The following is a 26,668-nucleotide window of genomic DNA, read 5'->3' as shown; positions in this document are numbered from 1 at the left end:
CTGTCATATGCTTGTAAACAACCAAGTCCTCTTTTTACAGATAGAAAATGGGTGCCATTTCAAATCTGCCAGACTCTTAGGCTGTGGGGAACAACCTCAGTTTTATACTATTAATGTAGTACTTTAAAACATAAACTTGGCCTTCTTCGTTGGTCAGCATTCCTACTTTCACATGTCCAAATTTTATGCAGGTAAAATCCTGTTTTAATAAATGCCTTCTCAGAAAAACAAGATAATTTCCATATTTTTATCTGGAAAGCAGCTCGGAATGAAAATTGCCTTTTGGCCGGGCGTGGTGGCTCACACCTGTAATCCTAGCACTCTGGGAGGCCGAGGCGGGTGGATCGCTGGAGGTCAGGAGTTCGAGACCAGCCTGAGCAAGAGCGAGACCCCGTCTCTACTAAAAAAAATAGAAAGAAATTATATGGACAACTAAAAATATATATAGAAAAAATGAGCCGGGCATGGTGGCACATGCCTGTAGTCCCAGCTACTTGGGAGGCTGAGGCAGAAGGATTGTTTGAGCCCAGGAGTTTGAGGTTGCTGTGAGCTAGGCTGACGCCATGGCACTCACTCTAGCCCGGGCAACAGAGCAAGACTCTGTCTCAAAAAAAAAAAAAAAAAAAAAAAAATTGCCTTTCTACTCATGAGATCTGTCCTCTGCAAAGAGAATTCTAAGCTATAGACAAACTGCTGAAGTACTAGAGTGTGGGGAAGTGTGCCATATCATTGATTTAATGATTTCATAATTTATGAAAAAAACCTATTGCACTTACAGTATTTTGTGTTATGTAACTTCATTGTGGTTTCTTTAAGGAACTGATTAGTCTGAACTATGTCTACAAAGTGAATGTTTAAAATCATGACACAAAAAGCACAATATTCCTTCAACACACACACACACACACACGCATACATAACACACAGACACACACCCCTTCTCAACCCCAAGATCTCTGGTTATTCTTATTTTTTAGAAAATTACTAACATACCACTTTGAAAAATATATTTATATGTGTGCCTAGTACCATGCCTGGTACTTACTGGGTGCTCAAATAATGGTATGCTATTATTATTATTACAGACAGTTTTAAATTTAAAAGCAGATACTCAATCTTGTAATATTAAATGTTATCAGAGGGATTTATTTTTGCATGTTAAAATGTTCAACCTAGTAGAGCTATTTTTGGTTTTCTTTTTTAATCTGTACCTGAAAAATTCTTTAGTGTAATTGTTTAGTAATATACAGTTAGAAACTATTTGGCATATGAATTTGTGTTTTATGCCACTTATTTCTTGTCTTGGGGGGGAAGTCACTGTTGGTTTTGCTGTTGTACCACAGTTGTATAAGATGTTAATGTTGGGGGAGACTGAGTAAAACCATGGTATTTCCCTGTACATTTCTTTGTAATCTCCTCTGACTCTATAATTATTTCAAAATAAAATGGTTTTTCTTTAAAAAAAAAAAAAAAAAGTTATTATCTTAGCTGAAGCCCAAGTAAACTAAGTTAAGAATATTTTTCATGTTCTTTGGGTATTTTTCAACATAGATAAAGGTACTCTAAATCTCATTGTCTCCCTTCTCACAATTTATTCTGAATTGCTTACATAAATATAATGTGTTTTAAAAACCCCTAAAAAGCTTGGCAGTCTAGTATAGCCATAGAGAGAATAATATAATATTGGCATATATAGGATGTGCCAAGCTTGTATATTCTTTGATTTGAGTTTGTAGGGACACATTAATTTTTTCCCCTAAGTAATATTTAAACCTACGGTCTTCCCTGAGTCACCTCAACTTATAAACAGAGGTCAGGCTCCCTGGTTGGAAATAGCATGTTTTATAATTGTGTACTGTTAAGTTCTACAAGGTAAAACTCTACCACATTGGAACAGGAATGACCAAAAGAAGACGAAAGTAAAGAAGAAAACAAGCAATCCGCAGTTTAATGAAATCTTTTATTTTGAGGTAATTTTTTGTTTTATGTAAATGTTAACATTAAATATTTAATATTGAATGCTAGTTGATTTCTTTTTTCAAACCATAACCATAGAAATCATTTTATCAACTAACGTAACTACGCATTTCTCTCCTGAAAGCATTAGAACCATGGTGTAATGCAATGGAGGATCATCATATAAAACGAATAAAAGCAGAGCTCTGACTTGGGAGTGGGAAAGGCTAGTGCCACTCCCACTCCCCAGTCATCCGATCACACCCTCCTCCTCAACCTCCCCCACCCCAACCGCCCCCGACCTGAGAGGCAGTAGCCACAGGATTCTCACAGCGTACCATTTGCAAACCACTAGTGAAGTAAGTATGATTGTCATTCAGTAGATCTGAGTTCCAGTCCTAGTTGACTTTGAGAGTCACTTAACAAGACTCAAGTTTCTTATCTTGTGAAAGGATAGTATTATTAATATAAAGGAAAACAGCAGCCCTGCCTGATTCAGAGAGTTTTTCTAATGCCCAAAGCATGTGAGACTCCTTTGAGACTATAAAATATTATATGATTAGAGCCTTATTAAAGTTTTTTTTAGCCTAATTCACTCTGTGGACACATGCTTATTTTCATAGAGATCTTCAGCTGCCTTGAAGTTGTCTCAAATACAGTTCTTTGAAGTTCTTTACTTCTGGAGCATTTGTTAAAGAAATCCTTTTTCAACCAGCTCAGGCAACATAGACCCTGTTTCTACAAAAAAATTTAAAAAATTAGCCAGGCATGGTGGTACATGGCTGTAGTCCCAGCTGCTGAGGAGGCTGAGGCAGAAGGATGGCTTGAACCCAGGAGTTTGAGGTTGCAGTGAGCTGTGATGACACCACTGAACTCCAGCCCAGGTGACAGAGCTAGACCCTGTCTCAAAAAAAAAGAAAGAAAAGGAAACCTTCTTCATATAATTTGAAAACTACAGAAAAAAATAAAAATGAAACTCTCCTAAAATATTATGTTCTAATAGTGGAACAAGTTGCAGTTGATATTATAATAACATGTAGGGAAGGTTTGAAAAAAGGAGTTACATTTTGCACTTTTTCTTCTATGTGTGTGTTTTTCTTGGTATCTCAAAGTGAAGAAAGTGAAGTTACCTCTAGTCATGCCTGATTACTGTACTTTAATAAAGCAACACAGGCTAAAGAAAATGCCAGAAGTGAAGTATGTGAACTGTGTGGATGGAAGCAAGGGAGAAAAAAACAAAAGAAAATATACCAATGTGAGACTTTCCATTTCCTGGCTAAGGACTTGGTGCAGATGTATCATTACATCTAACCTGGGGACAACAAAGAAGACAGCACCTTAAAGGGCTATTCACACTCTCCATTAGCGCACATACCTTAAAGGTCAAATAGTATGGAATCTACTATGCTTCATGGGTCCTTACAGTAAGCAGATGGGTCTTTGAAAGTCAAGGTCTGACCTGCTTGCTGTACAAAGAGTGCCTGTTACGCCTTGAAACATTCATTCAGAGGGCCCTTTGTTGAGTTGGTTATATAGATAGATAATGTTCAATCTCTGTTCTCTAGCTAAAGCAAGAGACAAAGCACATGAGCATGCATGTACGTAACAGTAAAATGCAGTGTATATTGGGGAGGTCAGGTGAGCTCTGCTCCAGCTGAAGTGGTCAGGAAAATCTTGAAGAAAGGATGGATTTTCTTAAGTAAAAGGAAATAGAGTAGAAACAAGGAACATTTTGAGCTCGAGAGGCACAGAAACAGAAAAGCAGAAAGTTATATCCAAAGAACAAGTAATGATTTAACTGGGTTTGTTTAAGGAAATAATGGGAACTATGATCAGAAAGATAAAATAGGACAAGCTGATGAAAGTCCTTGAGTGTCTGCTGGGGGCGCTTAAATGAATTGAATGTTTTTGAGCTTGGAAGTTATAATGGTAAAGCAGTGTTTTGGAAAGAATTAACTGTGATCTTTGACCAGGTGGCTTAGGAAGAGAGAATAAAGATCAGTAGACTGTTGTAGTTTATGTGTAAAAAAAACAGGAGGAGGGGCATCTGTTTCAAGAGAGTAATACAGAAATAGAGAGGAAGGGGCAGATGAGAAAGATACTCCAAAAGGCAAGGTAACAAATTGATTATAGAAGCAGGGAGAAAGGAAGGAGTTGAATGTGGTCCGCATGGTTTCAAATCTGGAAAAATAGAAAAGTTAGGAGAAAGAAACATTTAAGTGTTTTAGTTTTGTAGCATAATGCTTGAGGTCTAACATATAAAATCCTCCATTAGGGAGTTTGTAACTAAAATTTAAGATGGGTGATAGTTGTTTTAGATCGAAACTCAAGATTTTTTTATGAAGAGTCAAGAAAGCCTGGGGAGTAGAGGCATACAATAAAGCAGAAAAGTGAAGAATCTCGGTTCTGTCACTTATTAAGTATTCAACTTTGAGTATGTCACTTAATTTCTATACTTTAGCTTCCTCATTTTCAAGATGAGGATAATAAATCTAGCCCTTCCTCCTCTCAGAACAGTGTTCTGATGAACAAAGGAGATAATAGATGTGAAAGCACTTTGTAAACCATACAGCACTGTGCAGCTCCAAGTTGTTTTTAGAGCAACATGAAACATAAAACCTTGGAGAATACCCATATTTATAGATTCTGAGAAAGAAACAAAGCAGCAGAAAGTTGCCAGGATAGTGCCTAGGTAAACTGAAAGAAAAAGTGTTTTTGGGAAAGGAGGTGTGGTTGTGTGATCACTACATCAGATAGAGAGGTCAAGGAAGGTGAGAACTGTTAATTGATCATCAGATTTGGTGATGAAGAGAGATTTTAGGAGGGTGATCTGTGAGGAAGTCAGATTATAAGGAGTTACTGTAGTGAGTAGATAGTGAGGAAGTACAGGCTTTAAGAATGGTTTGCAGTTTTAAGATATTTGTTTAAGAAAGGAAAGAGGTGGAAAGACCATAATTTACAGGGAGAATTTTTCTTAGACTTGAGTGAGGTGAACAAGCTGGTAGAGAAAGCTATAATTTAAAATAGATTGAATAATGCTTGCTGCATACTTGTTGCATACTTTGGGTGGGGTAACCTTAGAAAAGAGGAGAATCGACTGATCCTCTAGTTGAGAAAAGGATGAGAAAACTCATCAAGGTTGATAGTCATTGAGGAAGTTCCTGCCAATGGCCTTGATATTTTTAGCAAAGATGTGAGAAGGAAGTACAGGTAGGATTGGTATCTTGAGAAATGTGGGGAAGTCTTTAAACAGTTGTGAGCAAATGCAGCTTCATTGAAATAGGATGTTTCCAGCCTTTAAGTCACCAGCTGACTGACTACCTATCAGCCGGAGAAGCTAATGGTGCTGTATATTGAGTGGACAGGAATGGCATGGAGGCAAAGATTCTTTTGATTTTTTTTTTTATACCCTTATTCTTACCTGCCAGCTACTTCCATAGTTGTTTTTATATTCAAGTTTGGAGTAAAACTTAGGCATTTTCTTCTGTTTATATCTATAATCGAATGTTTTGAGGATACTTATTTTTAAGTTCTAGTAGAAAAAAGATACTTAAAAAAATTTTTTTTTACTAAAATATTTCATTTACAGGTAACCAGATCCAGTAGTTACACCAGAAAGTCCCAGTTCCAGGTAGAAGAGGAGGACATTGAAAAGCTAGAAATTAGGTGGGTGCCTTGAGGTTTTACAGAACTGATTTCTTTCTGTGCCAAAAGAAAATCCTAAATTTAACTGAAAAAGGTGAGTGAACCAACTGTAATAGAATTCTCTTTAGCAAGTTGGTTGATGAAACTTAGAGGAACGTGCATCTAATTTAAATCAAAATTGTGTTTTCAAAATCTGATTTCTTTACAGAAATAGTCCAGATATATTTATTTTATAAACAAAGATGACCTAATTTTTACCTGTATTGTATTAATTTTTAATTTTTCCCAAATTTAATTGTTCATTAAATTTCTGGATCATAGCATAATGAATGGAAAAGAAATTATATCTCAGCAAATTTAGAAATAATTTTTTTATTCTTCTTAACATATCTGCTGTCTAACAGAAATGTCAGTGAGGTAAGAAGATAATTCAACAGGTGCATGTGTTTGAAGTTTGTGCTATTTCCTAGGTCTTAAGTATCTATGCTGTTTGGGAAGAGAAAATTTTATAAGTGCATGTGTAGGTGTGCTGTTAACAGTGTGTTCATCTAAATGGTATATTAATCATGTGTTTGGAGTGATCAGGTAATGTATTTTTTTAAATCACCTATCTTTACATATTAATTGGTTGTAATCCAGAGAGAAACTGTAGTCTTGTATTGGTTTCTTTTCTCAAATTCAACAAAATAACTCTAGTCCTTACTGCTATAAGCTAAAAAAAAAAGCCTAGACTTTCAAACTAGGAAACTTAAGTACCTTCTTTTAGACTATTTAAAATTACTTTCTGTCCTTTGCAATAAAAGCTACTGTAGTAGTTTGATTTCCTGGTCTGGAGAGTGAAGTATATGACATTGCTAACATCTCTTTCTTTTAAGCATGTAAAATTAATGCTATAATGTAAGTCAGAGTAATTTGAAACTGTTTGTGGTGAGTTCTCTTAAACATTGTTTGCAAAAAATTTTCAGGATCGACTTGTGGAACAATGGAAACCTGGTCCAAGATGTTTTCCTAGGTGAGATTAAGGTGCCTGTGAATGTGTTAAGAAATGATTCCTCTCATCAAGCCTGGTAAGAAGACAAGCATTCTAGTGAATTCCATAGTTTAATTCTCTTTAATACAGTGTATATGCAAATAAATTCTTACTATGAGCATATTTTAAATTTGCCAAGGAATAAGCCAAATGTCATTAACATTGATGTGATCATTAATTTATTGTTGCAGAAATACAAGAACATTGATAGTTTTATGACTTGACCTGTGGTACTGAGATATAAGAACTGAATTGTCGAGGAATATTTTTCTGTTCAAAAACAAAGTCTTAGGGGGGGAGGGACATATACCTACATGATGGGTGCAACGAGCACTACCTGGGGAACGGACACGCCTGGAGCTCTGACTTGGGGGGAAAGGCGGTACATGGACAACGTATGTAACCTGCAATTCTGTATCCCCCATAACAATAAGATGAAATAAAAAAAAAAAAAACAAAGTCTTAATTCTAAGGAGAAATAGAAAACATTTAAAACATTATATAAGAGTTGCCCATGTAAGAAGATGCTTGGTCACAAATCAACATGTGTAATTCAGAAGCTTTATTAGTGGTCATGGGAGCTATAGATATTTGAAAGCAAAGGGTTTTTTATTTGGGGGACTCAGTTGTTTATGGGAACCAACCAGTGATTTTCCTTCACCAAACCCCATTGAAATGCCCTATGAATGATCCAATGTTATTTTCTGAATGTCCAGAGTCTTGATGTTGTTGAGCTGATTCAGTCAATAACACTTTTCAGGAGCTCTAGGGGTTCAATAATGGCTACAATATTATTTTACCTTTTCATGACTCTAATAGTGATATTAAAATGATGTGAGATTAAACTTAGTGTTCAGACATTAAATTGATGTTAATTTCATACCAGAATTGATATGAAACTATTGTTTTTTTCTACCTTCGTATCAATTAAAAGAATGTGTATCTTGTCTCTTCCAGTAGGTTGCACAGCATCTTTCAAACTAGACATGGGTTTCAACTGAGTGTAAATGAACACATGCCTTTGTCATTTGCCTTTTAAGGACTACTTTTTAGAACTCAATTTCTGCTGCCTAGAAGAGTGTGTAGATGTTTTTTATAGGCATCAGTCTTATTTGTCTTTAAAAGAGCCTGCCTCTTGATTGGCCATCAGATATCTTCATTTTAAACTATTTCATCCTTAAGCGGTTATCCCTTGTAGACTGATTTTTAGATTCTCAAAATTTTTATTTTATTTTTACTACTCCTTAGTGCATATCTAAGATTTATTAGTCTTTATGATGGCATTTTGTATGTTATAATTTCTAAAATGCATCCATGGAATAGAAGAAAATTAAACTTCACTATGAAAAATTCATGAACATTTTGGGCCCATCACCTTCCCCCTACACCATGTCTTCTATCTTCCATAAAATAGCATACATTTTAAAATGAAAATTTCTAAACTCAGTTTGTCAAGTTTTTAAAATTGTATGTTATACTACTCAGTACAGGAGGGAAAAATGAGTTATTGTGCCTGTCAGGGCTAATATTCAGTTGATAATGCTTTTCAGGAGCTCTGGGAGGAACTGTAGATGTTTGTATTTAAGTAAGACTATCTCCAGACATGTTTCAAATTTGGCACAACTTTGTGCAGATACCTTGGCAGGATGTAAGAGCATTAACAAACAGAATATTTCATTCAGAACAAATTAATTTTATTCCTTATAGGGTTGGTTTTTTTTTTTTTTAGCCGGTAGTATAGATATTTTTAAGTAACCTGCCCAAAGTATAATTGCTAAAATTTATACAGCAAGATATAAACATCTGCTAATTCACTTATACTTCCATAGATGTAAGGAAATATAAAAATGTGAATGCCATTTCCTTTTAGAGTGGAAGTAAAACTATTAGCCTCCTTCCTCAATTGTAGAGCTGTAGCATCACCTTGTGGGATTGATGGTAACTGCATGAAAACTCAAGAAAAGATTTATTTACCCTCAGGATTTCAGGCATATTCTTTCTAATCTTGATATTAGGAAAAAAATAATTAGGTTTGAAAAAAATGTCAGTTTGCTTTCCTTTTTTGCATAATTTTCCTTAGTATTTGTCTATTATAGCCTTCCAAAAAATGATTTTTGATGGTTCTAATTTAATTGTATTCTCAAATTATAGCATGATGATTCAGTCACCTTCCTATTCCATTCTTGGCTATTTAGTTCCTCAGTAGTGATGTGTGTTTTTTCCTGATACTTCTCTCAAATGTTAGGATTACCTTGTTAGTGTTGATATTAGCTAATTTTTTCTTTGACCTATGTAGATAATGGAATTTTATAATATACTCCTATGGTTCATGGGGTCGAAGGTAAAAATCTGTCCCCTGCCTCTGACCCCCAGCTATTTAGTTTCCCTCTTCCAAAACAGCCACTGTTTTTGAGCTTCTGAAAATATTTTATGTACATACAGGAAAATACATGTATAACTTTTTTCCCCTTCTTTACAAAAATGGACACATACTGTATCATGTTCTATACCTTGCCTTTTTCACTTAATATGGTAGAACTTCATAAATATTTGTTGACTCTTGGTAGTATTAATAGTTAATTACTGCCTTTGTTCAAATCCTCTCTCTGCCATTAACTACTTGTGTGACCTTGGACAAGTTACTCAACCTGTTTGCTTTTGCTTTCTTTAGCTATAAAATGGGGATGTTACAAGTAGTGCCTGCCTCCTAAAGTTGACAGATGATGAAATGAGTTAATACAAAATGAGCTGCAAGTACTGTTAGTTGGTGTAACTCATGCTATCATTGTTATAATTATTAATTATTACCACTGTCCTCACCATTATTCCACATCAATACATATAGAATTTCTGCATCCTTTTTTTTTTTTTTTGCATAGCATTCCATTGTTTGAAATGCTATAGATAAAAAGAACCTTAGGGATAATCTAGTTCAATTTCATTTCACCAGTTACTTGAGTGTCAGAGAACTTAATGTGTTTTACCTTTGTATAATTGTACAAATTGGTACAATAATTTTCCCCAAATGATCCAAAATGTAAAAATAAACATTAAGAAAAGAAAATAGATATCATATAAATGTCTTTTCATATTGTAATTTTTACTTTTGAAATAAACAGTTGGCTTTTTCAACATATTTATACATGGTTTAAAACTAGATTAGTATTTTACTTAAGAGGATTTGGTTTTCTAGTTTGCTAATTTTGACACCTTTTGTCTCAAAACATTTTCTCTCTTTTTTGTCTCTCATTTTTGACATATCTCTTTACTATATGAATTTTTAAAACGTAGTAAGTCTTGTACCTGTAGTAAAAAAAAAAAAAATCCATTGATAAGGAACCAGAAATAACATTGAGGTATTAGTAGAACTACCTGTTTTCAATTATTTTCAAATAATTGAAAAACAATTATTTTCCGGCTTATGGAACATTATGTACAAATAATTGTAGTTTAGGGTTAAAATTTTCCAAATGCTAATTTTTTTCTGTTAATGGGCTGTCAAAATTGCTAACTCTTTGAGAGCATAAGGACTGCTCTTATGCTTGTCTAATTGTATTATTAAATGAAAAAAAATGTGAGAGCAACTTAATGCCACTTTCAGTCAATAATTTCCTTTATTTTCTGTTTCTTATTCTTTCAAACTGAAATACTTCATTCAAAAACTGAAGGAAGTATATTTGAGTTTTGGGGGTTTTCTTGCTTACCTAGACCTTAGGTATGCCGGATATTCCTTAACTATTTAACAAATCTTGAGGCTTTTCTTTTTATCTCTGATTCATACAGAGGATTACTTAGTTCACAGGGATCCTTCAGGTGGCTTATTAAATTGAGACTTTGTAATAATATTTTAAAATAATCACATTTATATAGTTATACAGATAACTATAATTATTACGCATATATTTAGGTGGTAACAGTTATATACTGTATATATAGATGTTTTCTATGTGTAAATAACATTTACATAATGTTTATTGTGTGCCAGGTACTATTCTAAGTGCTTTACTTATATAACCTCTTAAGGTACCCCTTAATTAACAGATGAGGAAAACAAGCACAGAGAAATGGAGCGACTTGCCCAACTTCATGCAGCTGGGATTTGAGCCAAACTGTCTGACTCTAATTTGTACTTTGGTATAATTTTTAATATATTTAAAACTCAAAAACAGTCTCTGTTTTAGGCTTTTGGCAAAGATTTGAGTGTCCCTTGCTTATAAAATATAATTTAAAAGGGCTGGACATGGTGACTCACACCTGTAATCCCAGCACTTTGGGAGGCTGAGGTGGGAGGATTGCTTGAGGCCAAGAGTTTGAGACCAGCCTGGGCAACATAGTGAGACTCCATCTCTACAAAAAATAAGAAAAACTAGCTAGGCATGGTGGTTCATGCCTGTAGTCCCGGCTTCTCAGGAGGCTGAAGCAGGAAGATACCTTGAGCCCAGGAGTTCGAGGCTGCAGTGAGCTATGATTGTACCACTGCACTGCAGCCTGGACTACAGAGCAAGACCCCGTCTCTATTGGGGAAAAAAAAACAACAAAGTAAGGGATACAGAAGAAAACACTATGGTAAATGATGACAATTATTGCAGCCAAGTGATGAGTACATGGAGTTGGTGGTGAGTGTGTTCATTATTATTATCGTCATCATTCTTCTCTCTACTGTTGTGAATGAGCATTTCCCTAATAAAATGCATTGTTTGTCAAAAAAAATGTGGGTACCTGTGCCACTTGACTCTTTGTATTTTTTTTTTTTTTCATAAATTTAGTACTTAGCCTTCTGCTTTAAGTGTATCAGGCTCTGTGCTATCACTGCAATTCAGGTTCACTTTTAAATGTGCTGATTAAAAACTAGGTGTCTGAATTTGCAAGGCTGCAGAACATACCCTGGATTGTGGGAAATTGACCAAAGTAATGCCCTTGTCAGGAAGGTTGGTGATCAGCAAGCTAAACTTCCCTTAGAGGTACTTCTGAATCAAACAGCCTTGTTTCCTGTGATCTCATTGGCCATATCTTTAAATCACTCTTTCTCAAATCAGAGAACAGACATTCTAAAGGTTGGTCTTCCAAGACAGCAATTCCTCTTTTGCAGGGTAGTGACAATTTCTGTATAATTTCTTCTCCTCTGTTATCCATCCCTTCATTCTTTAAATTTTGCTTGGTTAATTCTCTTGTTCTCTTTTCTGTCCTCATCTTTTCTTTCTCCAAGCTAATAAATATTCTATTAAACTCTCTCTTCAATTTTTAAACAAATTTAGTCTATTAGAGGAGGCCATAAGTGATAAAAATTAAGTATCAAAACTACTGATACTTTCCTTTATAAAAAGCATTTCAGCTAATAAGTGAAGGAGGAATGAAAGAATTATAAAATTATCATTTTGATGATTAATGGCTCTAGGCAGTGATCATCAGTGTCTGCTAATATCACAAAAAGAGAAACAGACTTTTGTGCCTCTTGGTGGAACTATGCAACACTATCAATGAAGTGTTCTTGCCAGAACATCAAATCTGAATCTTACCAAGCCTCTAGATCAAACTACCAATATATAGGAAATACAGAGAGGACAAAGGAATATGATAAATGACATTCTGAAGATAGATAGCAATAGAGTTAACACAGTCACAAATGTGGATCAGGACAAACTAACTGATTTCTTGGGAGTTTGGGGAGAATCTATAAATTAAGAGAGACGTAAGAAAGCTGTTAACCAATTATAGTCTATGGACCTTATTTGGATTTGAGCAAAGTATAGAAAACCATTTATGATAAGTTTGGGAGAATTTGAATACTGAGTAATAATGATTTGTTTAAAATGATATATGAAATTATAAGATATCTGGGAATTGCTTTAAAATAATGCTGGAGTGGGACAGGAGAATGGGTGGAGATATGGCTGAAATAATATTAGTCTTGAATTGATAATTGTTAAAGCTAGGTAATGGGTACATGGGCCTACTGTTCTCTTTACTTTTGTATGTGTTTTTAAATTTCCATAATAAAAAGTGTGTTTGAAAAACTGTTCGATTTCTGGTTTTGGTACTACAGACTTAAGTTCAAATTTTTACATATAGAACTTACTTTAAAACAAGGTCACTTGTGCCTTCTAGTATGTCTTATCTATTTTAACTAAATGTTTCTTTCTTAAATTTAGTTGGTAAAAAATTATTTTTGATAATACATAGGATTTTAAATGTTTTACCTTTTGTTATTTTTTTCTAAACTTGCAAGCGAATCAAACTTTTATTCAACCCCTTTGAGACCTTAATTTTTGTATTCTCTATATTTTTTGTTTCTTAAATAAAAAAATCTATTTACAGCTTTCTAGTCCAATATATAAATAACATTAAGCTTCTGAAGATTAGAAGCCTGTTACTTATGAAGTGCCCTAACCATAAATACTAAGTTGACATTTTTTATTTAGTTCTTATTATAGCTTAGCTGTTTACTTACCTCACTAGCTTGGATGCTCATTACCATCTCATGGAATTGATTGTATTTTTACTTTAGGTACTTGCTACAACCCAGAGACAATGGCAACAAGTCATCTAAAACTGATGACCTGGGGTCTCTTCGATTAAATATATGTTATACAGAAGACTACGTGCTTCCATCAGAGTACTATGGTCCTTTGAAAACTTTGCTGCTAAAATCACCAGATGTTCAGGTACGTTGAAAATCTTAAGGATCTGATTTAATATGAAAAGGCTAAAATAATTCTGTAAATGATGAGGAAAAGATTCAGAGTACCAAGTCTTATTAAAACAATAAATAATGTGTGTTTGTGTGTGTGTTATTTACTGTGATTCCAATGTGTGCTCCCAATATTAGTTCTGATAAAAATTTTAAAAATTAAATATTATATATAACAGTTTTAGTTAATGAACATATTTTAATTACTTTTACAGGTTAGTGATTGAACATTTAATTATGTTTCCTTGATTTTGTGCTTGTTTTCTACCTTTCTATATTCCAGCCAATATCTGCCTCAGCTGCTTACATTTTGGGTGAAATATGTCGAGATAAAAATGATGCTGTTTTGCCTCTTGTACGATTGCTGCTGCACCATGATAAACTTGTTCCCTTTGCCACTGCTGTGGCGGAATTAGACTTGAAGGATACACAGTAAGAGTTATATTTTATTAAGTGTTAATTTCATGTTGTTGAAATTGTACCTTAGTTTGACAAATTGTTTTTATAGTCTTAGTTCTTCTGTATTGACCATCCTTACCATATAGTAAGTAGGCTGAAACAAAAGGCAGTTCTTTAAGTTATCAAAATGTATTCACCAACCATAAGGATAACAGTTAATGAAGGAGTTTTTTTACTCAGTAATGAAATTTCCTTTGTTACTAATCTGCTTCTTAGTGTAATGATTCACGTATCACAAAACACCATGGCAGAAGGCTTTTTTTATTGATTGTGTATAACTCTTATATGTACATGTATGACATTCTAAAAAGCAATCAAGTGACTTCCCATTATATTCTAATACTTGTTTTATATACACACATACATATATACATATGCTCCACCTTTTTGGTTCATAAATGTGATTTTCTTTTTTCTTAAACTGATTTTCACATACTTTTGGTAAGTTTGAAAAACCTAATGGCAGCAAGCTTTTAAATAGATGGTAAAAATTACTAAAATCATATATATGACCAAAGTCAAATATCTCATATTATCAGTTTCACAGCCTTTGTTTACTATACTTGGTTTCATCTATTTCTATTTCTATTTCAGAGATGCAAACACAATTTTTAGAGGAAATTCCTTGGCTACCCGATGTCTGGATGAGATGATGAAAATAGTGGGAGGGCACTACCTGAAAGTAACATTAAAACCCATTTTGGATGAGGTACACAATATACCTCCAGTAATGATAGTTTGTGGCCTTACTATAGTGTCTCTTTCATCAAATGATGTACTGATGGGAATGATATATCCATTCATGTATTACTGAAAAAAATAAGACTGAACACTTTAGAAATAAATTATTTACTTTTATATCAATGAATTTTTACTGACAGGGCACATTGTAATGTAATGTACGTAATTATTTCTTTGTTATGGATTTCTATTTTAGCTGGAGTTTTGAATATAAATACTTTTTGCTATAGTTTTTAAAGAAAATTGTATATATTATATAAGGTATCTCTGGATGGGGATTTTAAACTTTGTTACAGTTTTAATTTTTTTAATTAACTTGCTATCAGAAAAACAATAGTTATTTTCATTTTGTCAAATTATTTAGAAAAGACTATTAACTGAAACATTTATTTTCTAGATATGTGAATCTTCAAAATCCTGTGAAATCGATCCTATTAAATTGAAAGAAGGAGATAATGTTGAAAATAATAAGGTAAATTCTTATTATATTTATAACTGCATTAAAATTGGTCTTTATTGTGTACCTAAAATTGGTCTTTATTGTGTACCTGTCTCCCACTTACATTGTAATAATGCTATCTGGAGGGAAGCAGTGCTGTTTATTTATTCTTTACATAAGCCTTTATTATTAGCAGCATTTCCTGGGACTAGTTTTTACAATGGTATTTCCTCAATGGTTTCACTTTATTTTTGTTCTTGATTATCTCTTTTTGGCTCCAGTGACAATAGTGGGTTTAGGCTGTATCTAATTGCAGCCCCATTCTGGCTGTTTCTTTGGGGTTAAACAGATCAGGCTAAGTGGCACAATGACTTGGTCAATCAATAATTTTAGTTGCCTTTGGGAAAACAATGATTGTGTTAGGGTCACAAGTTTTCATTGCAGTGGATTACAGTGTCACAATGTCCTTGTGCTTGTATAGTCGTTATTTCCTTGATTTCCCTTTAGATCATTTTATTCCCTGTTGCTTCTTGTGAGGTTTATTTATATATTCACCTCTTATGTCTAGCGATTCTAAATCTAACTTATTAAATTAGGTCAGTATGTAAATTATTCTTTAACTCTGCGGTCCCCAACCCCCAGGCAATGGACTGGTAGTAGTCCTTGTTCTGTTAGGAACCAGGCCTCCCACCAGGAGGTGAGCAGGGCAATTTATCAAAGCTTCATCTGTATTTACAGCCACTCCCCAAGCTTCATCTGTATTTACAGCCACTCCCCATCACTCGCATCACCTCATAAGCTCTGCTTCCTGTGAGATCAGTGGCGGCATTAGATTCTCATAGGAGCATGGACCCTACTGTAAACTGCGCATGTGAGAGTTCTAGGTTGTGCCCTCCTTATGAGAATCTAATGCCTCATGATCTGAGGTGAAGCTAAGGCGGTAATGCTAGCACTGGGGAGCAACTGCAAATACAGATTATCATTAGCAGAGAGTTTTGACTGCACAATAAATGTAATACACTTGAGTCATCCCGAAACCATCACTACCCTTCTACCCACCCCCCACCAGCACCCCATCTACTGACACCCCTCCTCCCCGCCCCCCCCCCCCCCCCCCGCTGGTCCATGGAAAAATTGTTGCCTGTGAAACCAGTCCCTGGTGCCAAAAAGGTTGGGGATTGCTGCTTTAACTGAATGAGTTTGGAGAAGGGAAGCAGGGCTTTAGAAAATACTAGATAGTGACTACCTGATAAATCTTATTTTCATTACGTATTTTTTTCATAAAGGCTTTTGAAGATGTGTGAAAGTCAAAATCTTAATGTTTACCTTTTTAAATCTTGCAGGAGAATCTGCGCTACTATGTAGACAAGTTATTCAGTACAATTGTAAAATCAAGTATGAGCTGCCCCACTGTAATGTGTGATATCTTTTATTCTCTAAGGCAAATCGCTACTCAGAGATTTCCTAGTAAGTGCCTTGTTTTACTAAACAAGCCATTTCTGTTTCTAAATTTGATTTTTTTATAGGTATTAATTGTATATTTGGTTTGTGTGAAATGTTTGAGGGTTATAGGTAGTCTTTAATTTTTCAAAGTGAATCTAGCTTTTTCATATGACTCTAATTTTTCTTACAATCTCAAAACATACATTCCACTTTATTTCAATATAATGGCAACTTTATACAAATAGCAAATCAAAATCACCATTAGATTTAAGAAAGGCAAAAATGTAGAACTATAACATTAAATAAGTAAACATTTATACCAGATGCTTCCAGTTGCATGCATTCAAATAATGGGAATCTTTAGTTTCATACAATTGACTAGATTTAACAGTTTGAGAATACTAAGGTTTTGGTGGTGAGAGATTTTTACAGAAATGATTTTAGACATTAGAAACATTTCTATTGCAACATACATAGAATTTTGAGGTACATGTATCAGTAACTAGCATACTTAAATTTTGAAAAAGTAGCTATGTCCAGGTTTTGCTTAGAAGCATTTCATAAAATTAAGAGTTACTATCTCTTACCATCAGTACTTGGAATTATTCTAATTTTAATGCATCTCTGATAAGTAAATAAATTGCTGTCTTTTGAGATCTGCCTATAATGGGGGTTGGAGGTGGGATTGGTGAGGTAATGCAGCTACTTAAATTATCAGTCTTAACCAGATATACGAAACTGTAAATTTATTTCTGTAACCATCTCAAGAGATTTTGCTATTTTATCATGTTCTTAGAAGTGTGTGTTCACATGTGTGCTTACATGTACAGCTAATCGCCCCTTGCTTAAATTTACCCAATATTAAAGTGGTGGGGCTGTGTTGTTTAACTAACATACAGATAAATTAAGATCTAGATGTCTTTGCTAATTATAGTAAAGACTCAGTTAACTTCAAATAAGTGTACTAAATCTAGGCTTCATAACAAAAATAAGGGGACCAAAGATATTAACACATGGAAAGGTGAAGTACTGATTGAAATTATGTTTTTAAATAGTTAGGTCATGATAATCACATTGACTACTTAGTGAACAGGCATGGGTGGTAGCCTGCATTATCTCCCACTTTCAGCTTCACAACACCGTATGAGGTAGTTACTGCTCCCATTAGATGGATATTAAACTGAGGTTTAGAGAAGTTGAGTGAGTTTATGAAGATGACGTGGCCAGCAGGGTCTCAAACCTGCTCGTGGCCTACTCCAGAGCATGCGCTACTAATCACTGTACTTCTACACTAACCAGTGATCTTGGCCCGAAATCTGCTTTAGCTGTTCAATTCTTGTTTATATAAATGACTGAAAATACACTGTATTTTTTTTATAAATGCAAATATATCTCCTTAACTATTTTTTTGTTGGCTTAAGTATCCTCAGTAGACTACAGTAGTGACTGTTTTGTTGCCATAAAATATTTTAGATTCTCTCATTTGTTGTTCTTCCCATCCTGGGAGGATGGAGGTGAAGTGGGGTGGGGGTAGGCAGCTAGTGAAAAGCAAGTATTATAAAAGAGCAACAAATTAAATGACTTGTCAATGGTTACCCATTGAAAGACTTAAAAGAGTTAAAATTCAAACCAAACCCAGAGATTCTTTCCCTCACCATCTGCTTCTCCACCATCTGATTGTTAGGTGAAGTATTGACTCCAGCCTGAAACGAAAGGTGTCAGTGAATGATCAAAGCTACAAGGAGTGTTCAGTTCATCTGCATTTTTATATGGAATATTGATAGCTTTTTTAAAGTAAAAATTTCTGCCTAATTATTTTTATTGCATAACCTTTGATATTATCAACATTTTTAGGGGAAAATTGAAATGACCTAAAAGTGAAAGCAATCTTGTATCCTAGTCTTAAGAGATTCAGTGGTACCACTAGGTAGTGCTAGATACTGCTTTTATTTTTGTTGTAATTTCAGGAGTCTCTTCTTGCAGATGAGGAAAGAGGTATTTTTCAAATTAAAATATTTCTGAAAACCTAGCAGCTTTACCTTTTCTTTATTATTTCTTTTGGATTTTTTTTTTTTTTTAGTCATAGGATTTTTTTCTTTTAATTTAGTCATAATCATTACTATCATTTCATCAACTCAATTCTTACTAGACAAATTGTATTGCTCTCCTATTTAGTTTACATGGGTTTTTTTTTATATTTTTTACTTTTATCATCTTTGTTTTCAATTCAGTGTTTTTGTGCATGACATTTCACCATTTTTTTCTGCAGATGACCCTCATGTTCAATATTCTGCAGTGAGCAGCTTTGTGTTTCTTCGTTTCTTTGCTGTAGCCGTAGTATCACCTCATACTTTTCATTTGCGACCTCATCATCCAGTAAGTGTTTGTTCTTCTCAAAGCTTTATTCCATTTTTATTTATTTTTATTAAAATGAAAAGGTAAAAATAAGCCAATTTCACTTGGCCGTGTTTTCTTATAACTGATACTGAAATTTACTCAGCATTTCTCTTGGCCATTTCTGTCTTTCAGATGAGGCTAAAAATTCTGTTTTTCATTATTGTTAAAAGATATTACACTAGTGATAAAATGTTAATTGTTGAAGCTTAATGATGAGTACAAAGGTGATTTATTGTATTTGTTCCTCTGCTGTTATGTATGTTTTTAAATTTCTATAATACAAGGATTTTCTTTTTCCATTGGGTATAGGTTTAGCTTTGTTTTTTTTTTAAATAGAACCTACTTTCCTAATTTATTAAAATGGTTTAATCTTGCAGATATTTTTAAATTTCACAGAAATTTGAAGAGACTCTTTTTTGAAAAGTGTAGGAAGTTTTATTGGAACATAATTTGATATCTCCATATTTTTACTTATTCACATGAAGTGGTATTGTAAATATATGAAATTTAAATTTTTTTAAAGCATATATAATCCATTTATTCTGCAGTCCTATTTGATTACCAAAATCTAAATCTCCATTGCATAGTTTTACAAGTTTTCTTAATATTTAAAATTCTTTATTATTTTTGTTATATATATAATTAATTAATGAGATTCCTTCTCATATGGTGTATTTTTATTGATTCTTTAACCTTTTATGTTCCAAATATTTTATAATCTTATATTAATTGTTTTTAGTTGCTCATTTGTGTAACAGATAATAATAGCCAACATTTATTTAGTGCTTGCTTCAGTACTGGCCTTTGTTCTAACTACTTTATGTGTTTTAACTTATTTATTCCTCTTAGTAACCCTATGTGGTAAATTGTCATCATCCCCATTTAAAGATAAGAAAATCACAATACAGTAACTTCTCCAAGCTCACACAACAAATAAATTATAATTTGATTTTATTTAATTTGAACTGGATTAAACTGAGATTCTAACTCAGTCAGTCTTCACAGTCTGTGAGCTTAACCCTGCTCCTTCCAACCTCTTACACAGGCAAATGTTCAGGTACCTATAATGTATCAAAACATTATGCTCAGCACCAGAGATTCAGTAATGAGTAAGATACTTCCTAAGGAAACTCGCTGTCAAAAAGAGTTGCTCATTGAATAATGTAGTGTAGGGAAGACACATGAATTTTAAACTGGTTTCTGAATGCCTGCTCATCCTTCTGGACAGCTGCATACCATTGCCACTCATTTAACTTTGTGAGAACTGAGTAGAACCATGTTGCAGTGGCAGCAGCACACTCTTTCTTGCCAAAGGATAAATGGTGTGTGAGTAGCCACAGCAGAGAGTGGGTCGGTGTCCTTTTTGTTCACAAGGCTGTCTTTTCTGTTGCTGTGTTACTAAAGCTGTACAGAACTCTGGAGCAATGAAAGTTTGGTAGCAGCATTCTCGACATAAACAGAACTCCTACCTCTCAACTTGTGACTTTGCTTTGTTTTCAGACTAGGATTTGCATATTCCTGTAATAGATGTTGAAATAAAATCCTTCTAACCACAAACTGCATTTGAGGTCACTGTTTTCCAGTCAGTATACCAGAAGGACTACTTCAAAACTGTCATGTAATTTTGTTTGCTTTTATTCCTACTTTTTAAGAACCTTTCAATCTAATTGGGGAAATGGGACAAACACGTAAGATGCACAATCTAAAAAATACTGCATACATAAATCTAGAACTACATACATAAATCTAAAACTAGTACCTGATTACATTGAAAAAAAATAAAAGAAAAATTAGCACATGATTAGTACCAAATATTAGTATTGTTCTTTGGCATTAGTACCAAAGAAACTGAAAGCAGGGAATGATCCCAGTGACCTGGAGGTGATAACATTGTCAAGACCAGTATGGAAAGTTGCAGAGCCGTTGGGGAAGAGAACTGATTAAAGGTTGTTCAGTTTTATATTTAGATGTTCTTTGAATTTTGAGAAACCAGTTTTAGTAGAGTAGAAGAGAAGAAAATCAGATTGCAGAAGATTAAAGAATAAGTAGTTAAATGCAATTTTACCTAGGAAATATATCAAAAGTGAGCTTGCCCTGCTGCAAAAAGACATGGGCAAATTCAAGCATGTACACATGTGCACACATACATATATGAATGAATAAATTTTTAGAAAACACTAATCTTAAAATATGGATTATGTTAACATTGACATTCTGTCCCCCATTCTCTGATAACTCCTTTTAAGACCCAGCCAAGGCAGACTTCTCTAACCCATTAGTTTGTTACGTGCCTCTCTTACATGTGCCTGTATCATCCTGTGGCTCTCTGTCATGGCATTTGTCATACTGTTTTATAATCATCTGTTTATAATCTTTACATGTGGATTATTGATACCTTAAGAGAAAGGCTGGATCTTTTTCAGGTTTGTGTATCCCAAGCACATGGCACAGCTTCTAGGACGGGTAGATACTCAGTAACTGTTCGATGAATGAAAGGTGGTAGCTCAGAAAGGGAGCTTGTCACATGATGAGTCTTTCCTAACTGGGAAAACCTATGAATGGAGGGGAAGAGACCAGCAGAAAGGGAGAAATTAAAGAGAGGAGGGGGGCTTACAAATGCCAGATTGATACCCTGAAGGATTCAGAAAGAGTGTCTTTCTGTTTTTTTTGTTTTTTGGATTTTTTTTTTAAAGAGATGGGATCTCTTTCTGTTGCCTAGGCTGGAGTAGAGTGGCACAGTCATAGCTCACTGCAGCCTCAAACTCCTGGGCTCAAACAATCCTCCTGTCTCAGCCTCCTGAGTAGCTAGGACTATAGGCTTGCAACACCACAGCAACTAATTTTTTTGGCCAGGGGCGCAGGTATGGACACAGGGTTTCGTTATGTTGCCCAGGCTGATCTCAAACTCCTTGCCTCTTGTGATCCTCCCACCTCAGCCTCCTGCGTAGCTGGGATTACAGGTGTGAGCCACTGCACCCAGCAGAAAGAGTATCTTCAAGAGAAAAAGTAATGGAGTTAGCCTTGGAAAAAAGAATAAGCTGTTCCTTGGAAATATATGTTGAATCATATGGATCACATGAAATTGTTTTATTTTGATCAAAAATAGCCAAATAATAGCAATTTCATATGCTGTTTAATATAAAGAGAAAATAGGACATGTGAATGTATACCAGGTTATTTTGAGGTGAGAAATTGAATATTTCAGTTGAATTTAATAAATATTATATAATATCCACTAAGTACCGGTGCCAGGCTGCCTTATAACTAAGGTCCTGGTCATCCATGAAAGACAAGGTCACCAATGAAAAATTATGGTGGCAGATGGTAGCAGGAGAAAATTTAGTACAGCTTATATATAGATTACACCAGGAAATCAACAGTATCTGAATGACGTGATTGTCAGATAGTAGTCAGGGCCATGTAAACAAACCTCTGATGTGCGGAAATTGTATAAAATATGCTTTGTTCTTTTTTGTTTTAAAGTAGTGACCTGAAACACTAAATTTAAAATAAAATTTGAACAGGGAAATCTTGGTGAAATTCAGTTTACTAGGACATTTTTAAAAATTCTATTTTCTTCAAAGGCAGAGAATTTTAGGGACCTTTTATAGATACAACGAAATCCTGGAGGTCCTAGCTAAAATATTTTCTGAATAATTTTAATTTAGGTGTGTAACTGTTCCATAAGTATTATCATAATGATCATATCCCAGATATTCCTTCTTTTCCAGATTGCCTATTGTCCTGATCATCTCTTCCCCTTCACCTTCATTACCTGTTTTCAATGTGGGGATACTAAAATACTAAGGAATGTCTACCAAAAACTAAACTAAAGCTTTTTGTATCTCAGTTTTTCTGAGTATGTCTTTATATAGAAGATATTGTTTACTTGAATCCCTAAAACAAAGAAAAATGGTCTGTGTCTTGATAAAGGCTTTGTTTACACAGATGTATGGATTGGTGGGAACTCAACAGGCTATATACATTTAAGACCTGTTCATTTCACTATATGGAAATTATACCTCAATTAACCAAAAAAAAAAGAAGAAGAAGGAACAAAGGCTCATGAAGGAACACTATTTAGTCAATTTTATTTACATTTACTTATTTCAGGTAGACAGGCCTGAAAACACCAGGGATAATAGACCCAAATAGTTGCCCCCCGTAAGAGTCTATATGAACTGGGTGACTTCTCATTTCCTAAGATACATTTGGGTCTTTGCTTCCATGGTGACAAGAGTTGATTGCACAAGCCATATAAAGTATTGAATATGCTTGGAGATAAGTTGAACACATAAAATTTGGGAAACTTAAAATTGACATTTTAAGTTATAAGGTAGAAAAAGGTAGATGCTTTTGACATCCCAAAAGTGAATATAATTTGTTAGGTAATCCAACTTACGATACTGTACTAAGCAACTTATTTATCTGTAATATTGATCAAATTGTGGCTTTAAAAAGTAAGACATCATTAAATAAAATTACTTTGGGAGGAATTGTCAATTACATATGGTTTCTTTAGTCTCTTAATTCCTTAGTCCAGTGAGTTTTACCCAGCCTTAGCCAGATTTTAAGTATATTGGTAGTTTGAATGAACATTTTTGAGTCACTGTTTTAGAGCGATGTAGCCCATTCACTCTATTCTACTTTTTATACAAATTATATTTCTTGAAAACTTAACAGGAGTTTTGGTCTTTTTTACATTCTTTAGGATGCACAGACAATTAGAACATTAACTCTCATCTCAAAAACCATTCAAACTTTGGGAAGCTGGGGAAGTCTATCCAAAAGCAAGGTAAGCCTTTACATCTTTTATTTTGTTTTCACACTTATAAATGTTGTTATATCCTATGGTTCTTTCTTCTTCACTTACCTTCTTCCAAATTAAAAACAAAACAATACTGAACAATACATATATACAGACACAATAGCTATCTTTTAGGTACATATTGCATCCTAGTCACCTATTAAAGAGGAGTTTCATTTAAACTGATAAACCTAAGAGGGGGAGCCACTCTAGTAAGAAGATGAAGGAGTGACCTATTTATCGGTTTGTCTATGCCATAATCATCTAACAGCTTTGAAAGAAGTCTTCAGAAGCTCTAAGCCTATAACTCTCTGGAAATATTGAATCCTTTTAGGACTTAATCCTCAACTTAAAAATACAGTTCATTATATTCTTACTTCTCTATTTAACACATATAAATCCTGTGTTTGTTTTTTCTTAGTCAAGTTTCAAAGAGACATTCATGTGTGAATTTTTCAAAATGTTTCAAGAAGAAGGATATATTATAGCAGTTAAAAAGGTATGATTGTTTTATTCTGGAAATGTTAACTTTTGTTGTCATACAGCAGGGTGGAAATAACATTTCATATTATTCCTAGGAGTCCCCAGTTTAAAAAAACAATAATGTTTAAACTGTCCATCAAAAAGACTCCCTTTTTCCTCTTACACAAGCTATGTTTTTCAGCTGCAAAAATACCTAAACAAGTTTTAGCAACAGCTACTTTTGCCAGTATTTTTGTAACACCATTACAAATGTCTAGGATTAGGATTTCTCAGAGCATCCCTATTGACATTTTAGGCTGGATAATTCTTGATTGTGAGGGGCTAGCCTGTGCATTGTATAACATTTAGCACCATCCCTGGCTTCTACCCATTAAATGCCAGTAGTGTTTGACAGCCAAAATGCCTCCAGACATTGCCAAATGCTCTCAGAGGGACAAAATTGCCTCTGGTTGAGAACTCCTCCTGGTCTAGAGGTAAAGGCTTAATATGGTACCTGATGTGTAGTGGGCACTAGCCATATAAATTTATGGTAGTAACCTGAGGAAAGTTACTGTAAATTAAAATGTACAAAAGCCTCCAGTATATAATATCCTAACCTTAGATCTACAACACACAAAAATTACTGTGCTTAGAAGTTGAAAATGTTTTGAAAGGATCTTTAATTTCTGGAGTCTATAGTCCTGAATCATCTAAACAAAATGTAACATTATTGTAAAACCCTGAAAACTTGTAAAGAAAAGTTGTTTTGAAGTACATCTAAACTAGGCTTGAAGAAAGTACTATATCTTATTTATCACAATCCTAACTTAATGAATCCAAATTAGCAAAGCCAAATTTTAAAGACTTCATTCCATTTCTGTAGCATGATCAGCAGTTAATTGCCAAAGGTATATTTTGTTAAGATATATATTTGGACTTTTAAAAAAATACTTTTATAGGGACTCAGTAGATGAAAATGATTTAAAAAGTTAAAGTCCATTGGAATTTTTTTCATCTAGAATATTGCACTTTCAACCAAATTTTTTTAAGGCAACCATTGAAGGCTTTTGAAGAAAAAGTCTTTGAAAAGAATAGGCAAAGAAAAAGCTGCCCTTTTATTTTTAGGACATTGTTGAACCATTTGTGGGACCGTGTAGGCAGACTTTTGTTGGCAAGATTATGATGTACTGTCTTTTGTTTTGGGTTGTTTTTCCATGTTTTATGACCTAGGCTATGATAGCATCTGACTTTTTTTTTCCTTATAGAATGTGTAGAGTTGATAATGTCAGCAGAGAGAGGATTTAAGGGTGCCAGGAGTTTAGTCTGTTCCTGATCTACCCTGAGTCACCCACTCACATTCTAATGGACTGTTACCAGAGTATGCCTCCTGTCTCAGATTTGATTCTAGAATCCTAAGCTGGCATAGAATATTTTGCCCTAATATCCTAGTTTTATTTATTTTTTATGAGTTAAATCTGGATTTGTGGAGTGCTATAAATTGTAAAAGCTTATGAAGCCAAATTTCTCATTTCATATTGACACTTTTACTAGTGACATTGACCATCACTCCTAAAGAAAACAGTTTATAACTCCGAATTGTATACTATTCCCCATAGAGTTTAGGAAGGATAACCTGAATAGTTCTATAAAAAGGGTGACCCTATAATTTGGTGTCTAAATCAGGACACTTTGACTATGAATGATTATTGTGGGACAATAGGCATGGTCCTGTCAGGAATGGTTGTGAGCAAACTGGGACCAACAGTCACTCTGTCTGTAGTCCATCTTAATTAATGTGTTTTATTTTACTTTATATGTCTGTATTTATCCCATAGTTCCTTAAAATTATGATAAATAATTATAAATAAATTTATAAATATTTGTTAAATCAATCAGATGGCATCAGGTAAATACTAAGAAATGAAATATTCAAATAACTCTGTTACTTTCCATTAGTGGATGGTCCATCTGTGAGAACTGAAGATGTGATAGGACACTTACTTAGTTCCTTTAGCTTAGGTATTTGTACTTGCATCATCCACATATAATGCAAAAGGAACTTTGTTCTTGTTTTTTCACTTACCAAGATTTCCTTCCAGCAAACTAGAAGTAAATATTCCATTTGAAAACCCCACAAGTATGGGCTCTGGTGGGCAACCTATAGCCAGTCTAGGAGAATTGTCCCTACAAATTCTACTTTACATCTCCACTGAAGCCTCAATATCATCCTTACTGGAATGTGCTTTGTTTTTAAGTCCTAAGCAGAACAACATAGAAAAGTATAAAGGAAAAGGCAAGGAAATTCAGACCTTCTCTGAGTTTGTAATATCCAACTAATGAACTAAACAAATGGATAGTTCATTTAGGGGGCAAAATAGGTTTCTTCTCTAAGAACAAGAATTATTCCTTGAACTGCTAATTTCCCTTTCCCATGAAGAGATAGCTACATGCTAGGAAGCCATTGACCAGTCATGGTAGCATTTTTTTCTTTTCTTTTTTTGGTAGAGACTAGATCTTGCTATGTTGCCCAGACTGGTCTTGAACTCCTGGTCTCAAGTGATCATCTCACCGCAGCCTCCCAAAGTACTGGGATTATAGGCT

At 34.2% G+C, this 26,668-nt stretch overlaps 1 protein-coding gene across 3 annotated transcripts in view; it reads left to right on the top strand.

Moving 5' to 3' along the window:
• Positions 1-26,668, top strand: part of RASA2 (RAS p21 protein activator 2) — a 114,976-nt gene that overhangs the window by 61,953 nt on the left and 26,355 nt on the right. For all 3 annotated transcript variants that reach the window (XM_069473154.1, XM_069473152.1, XM_069473153.1), the window contains exons 7-17: positions 1,898-1,970; positions 5,546-5,622; positions 6,567-6,668; positions 13,137-13,293; positions 13,603-13,751; positions 14,373-14,487; positions 14,917-14,991; positions 16,302-16,425; positions 18,671-18,777; positions 23,510-23,593; positions 24,027-24,104. In XM_069473154.1, the coding sequence (XP_069329255.1) occupies positions 1,898-1,970; positions 5,546-5,622; positions 6,567-6,668; positions 13,137-13,293; positions 13,603-13,751; positions 14,373-14,487; positions 14,917-14,991; positions 16,302-16,425; positions 18,671-18,777; positions 23,510-23,593; positions 24,027-24,104 (1,141 nt within the window). The remainder of the gene's footprint in view (positions 1-1,897; positions 1,971-5,545; positions 5,623-6,566; positions 6,669-13,136; positions 13,294-13,602; positions 13,752-14,372; positions 14,488-14,916; positions 14,992-16,301; positions 16,426-18,670; positions 18,778-23,509; positions 23,594-24,026; positions 24,105-26,668) is intronic.

This window comes from Eulemur rufifrons, chromosome 7 (genome assembly GCF_041146395.1).
Source record: "Eulemur rufifrons isolate Redbay chromosome 7, OSU_ERuf_1, whole genome shotgun sequence".
NCBI classification, from domain to species: domain Eukaryota; kingdom Metazoa; phylum Chordata; class Mammalia; order Primates; family Lemuridae; genus Eulemur; species Eulemur rufifrons.
The sequence above is the reverse complement of the archived record's forward strand: the minus strand, read 5'-3'. Positions and strand labels throughout refer to the sequence as shown.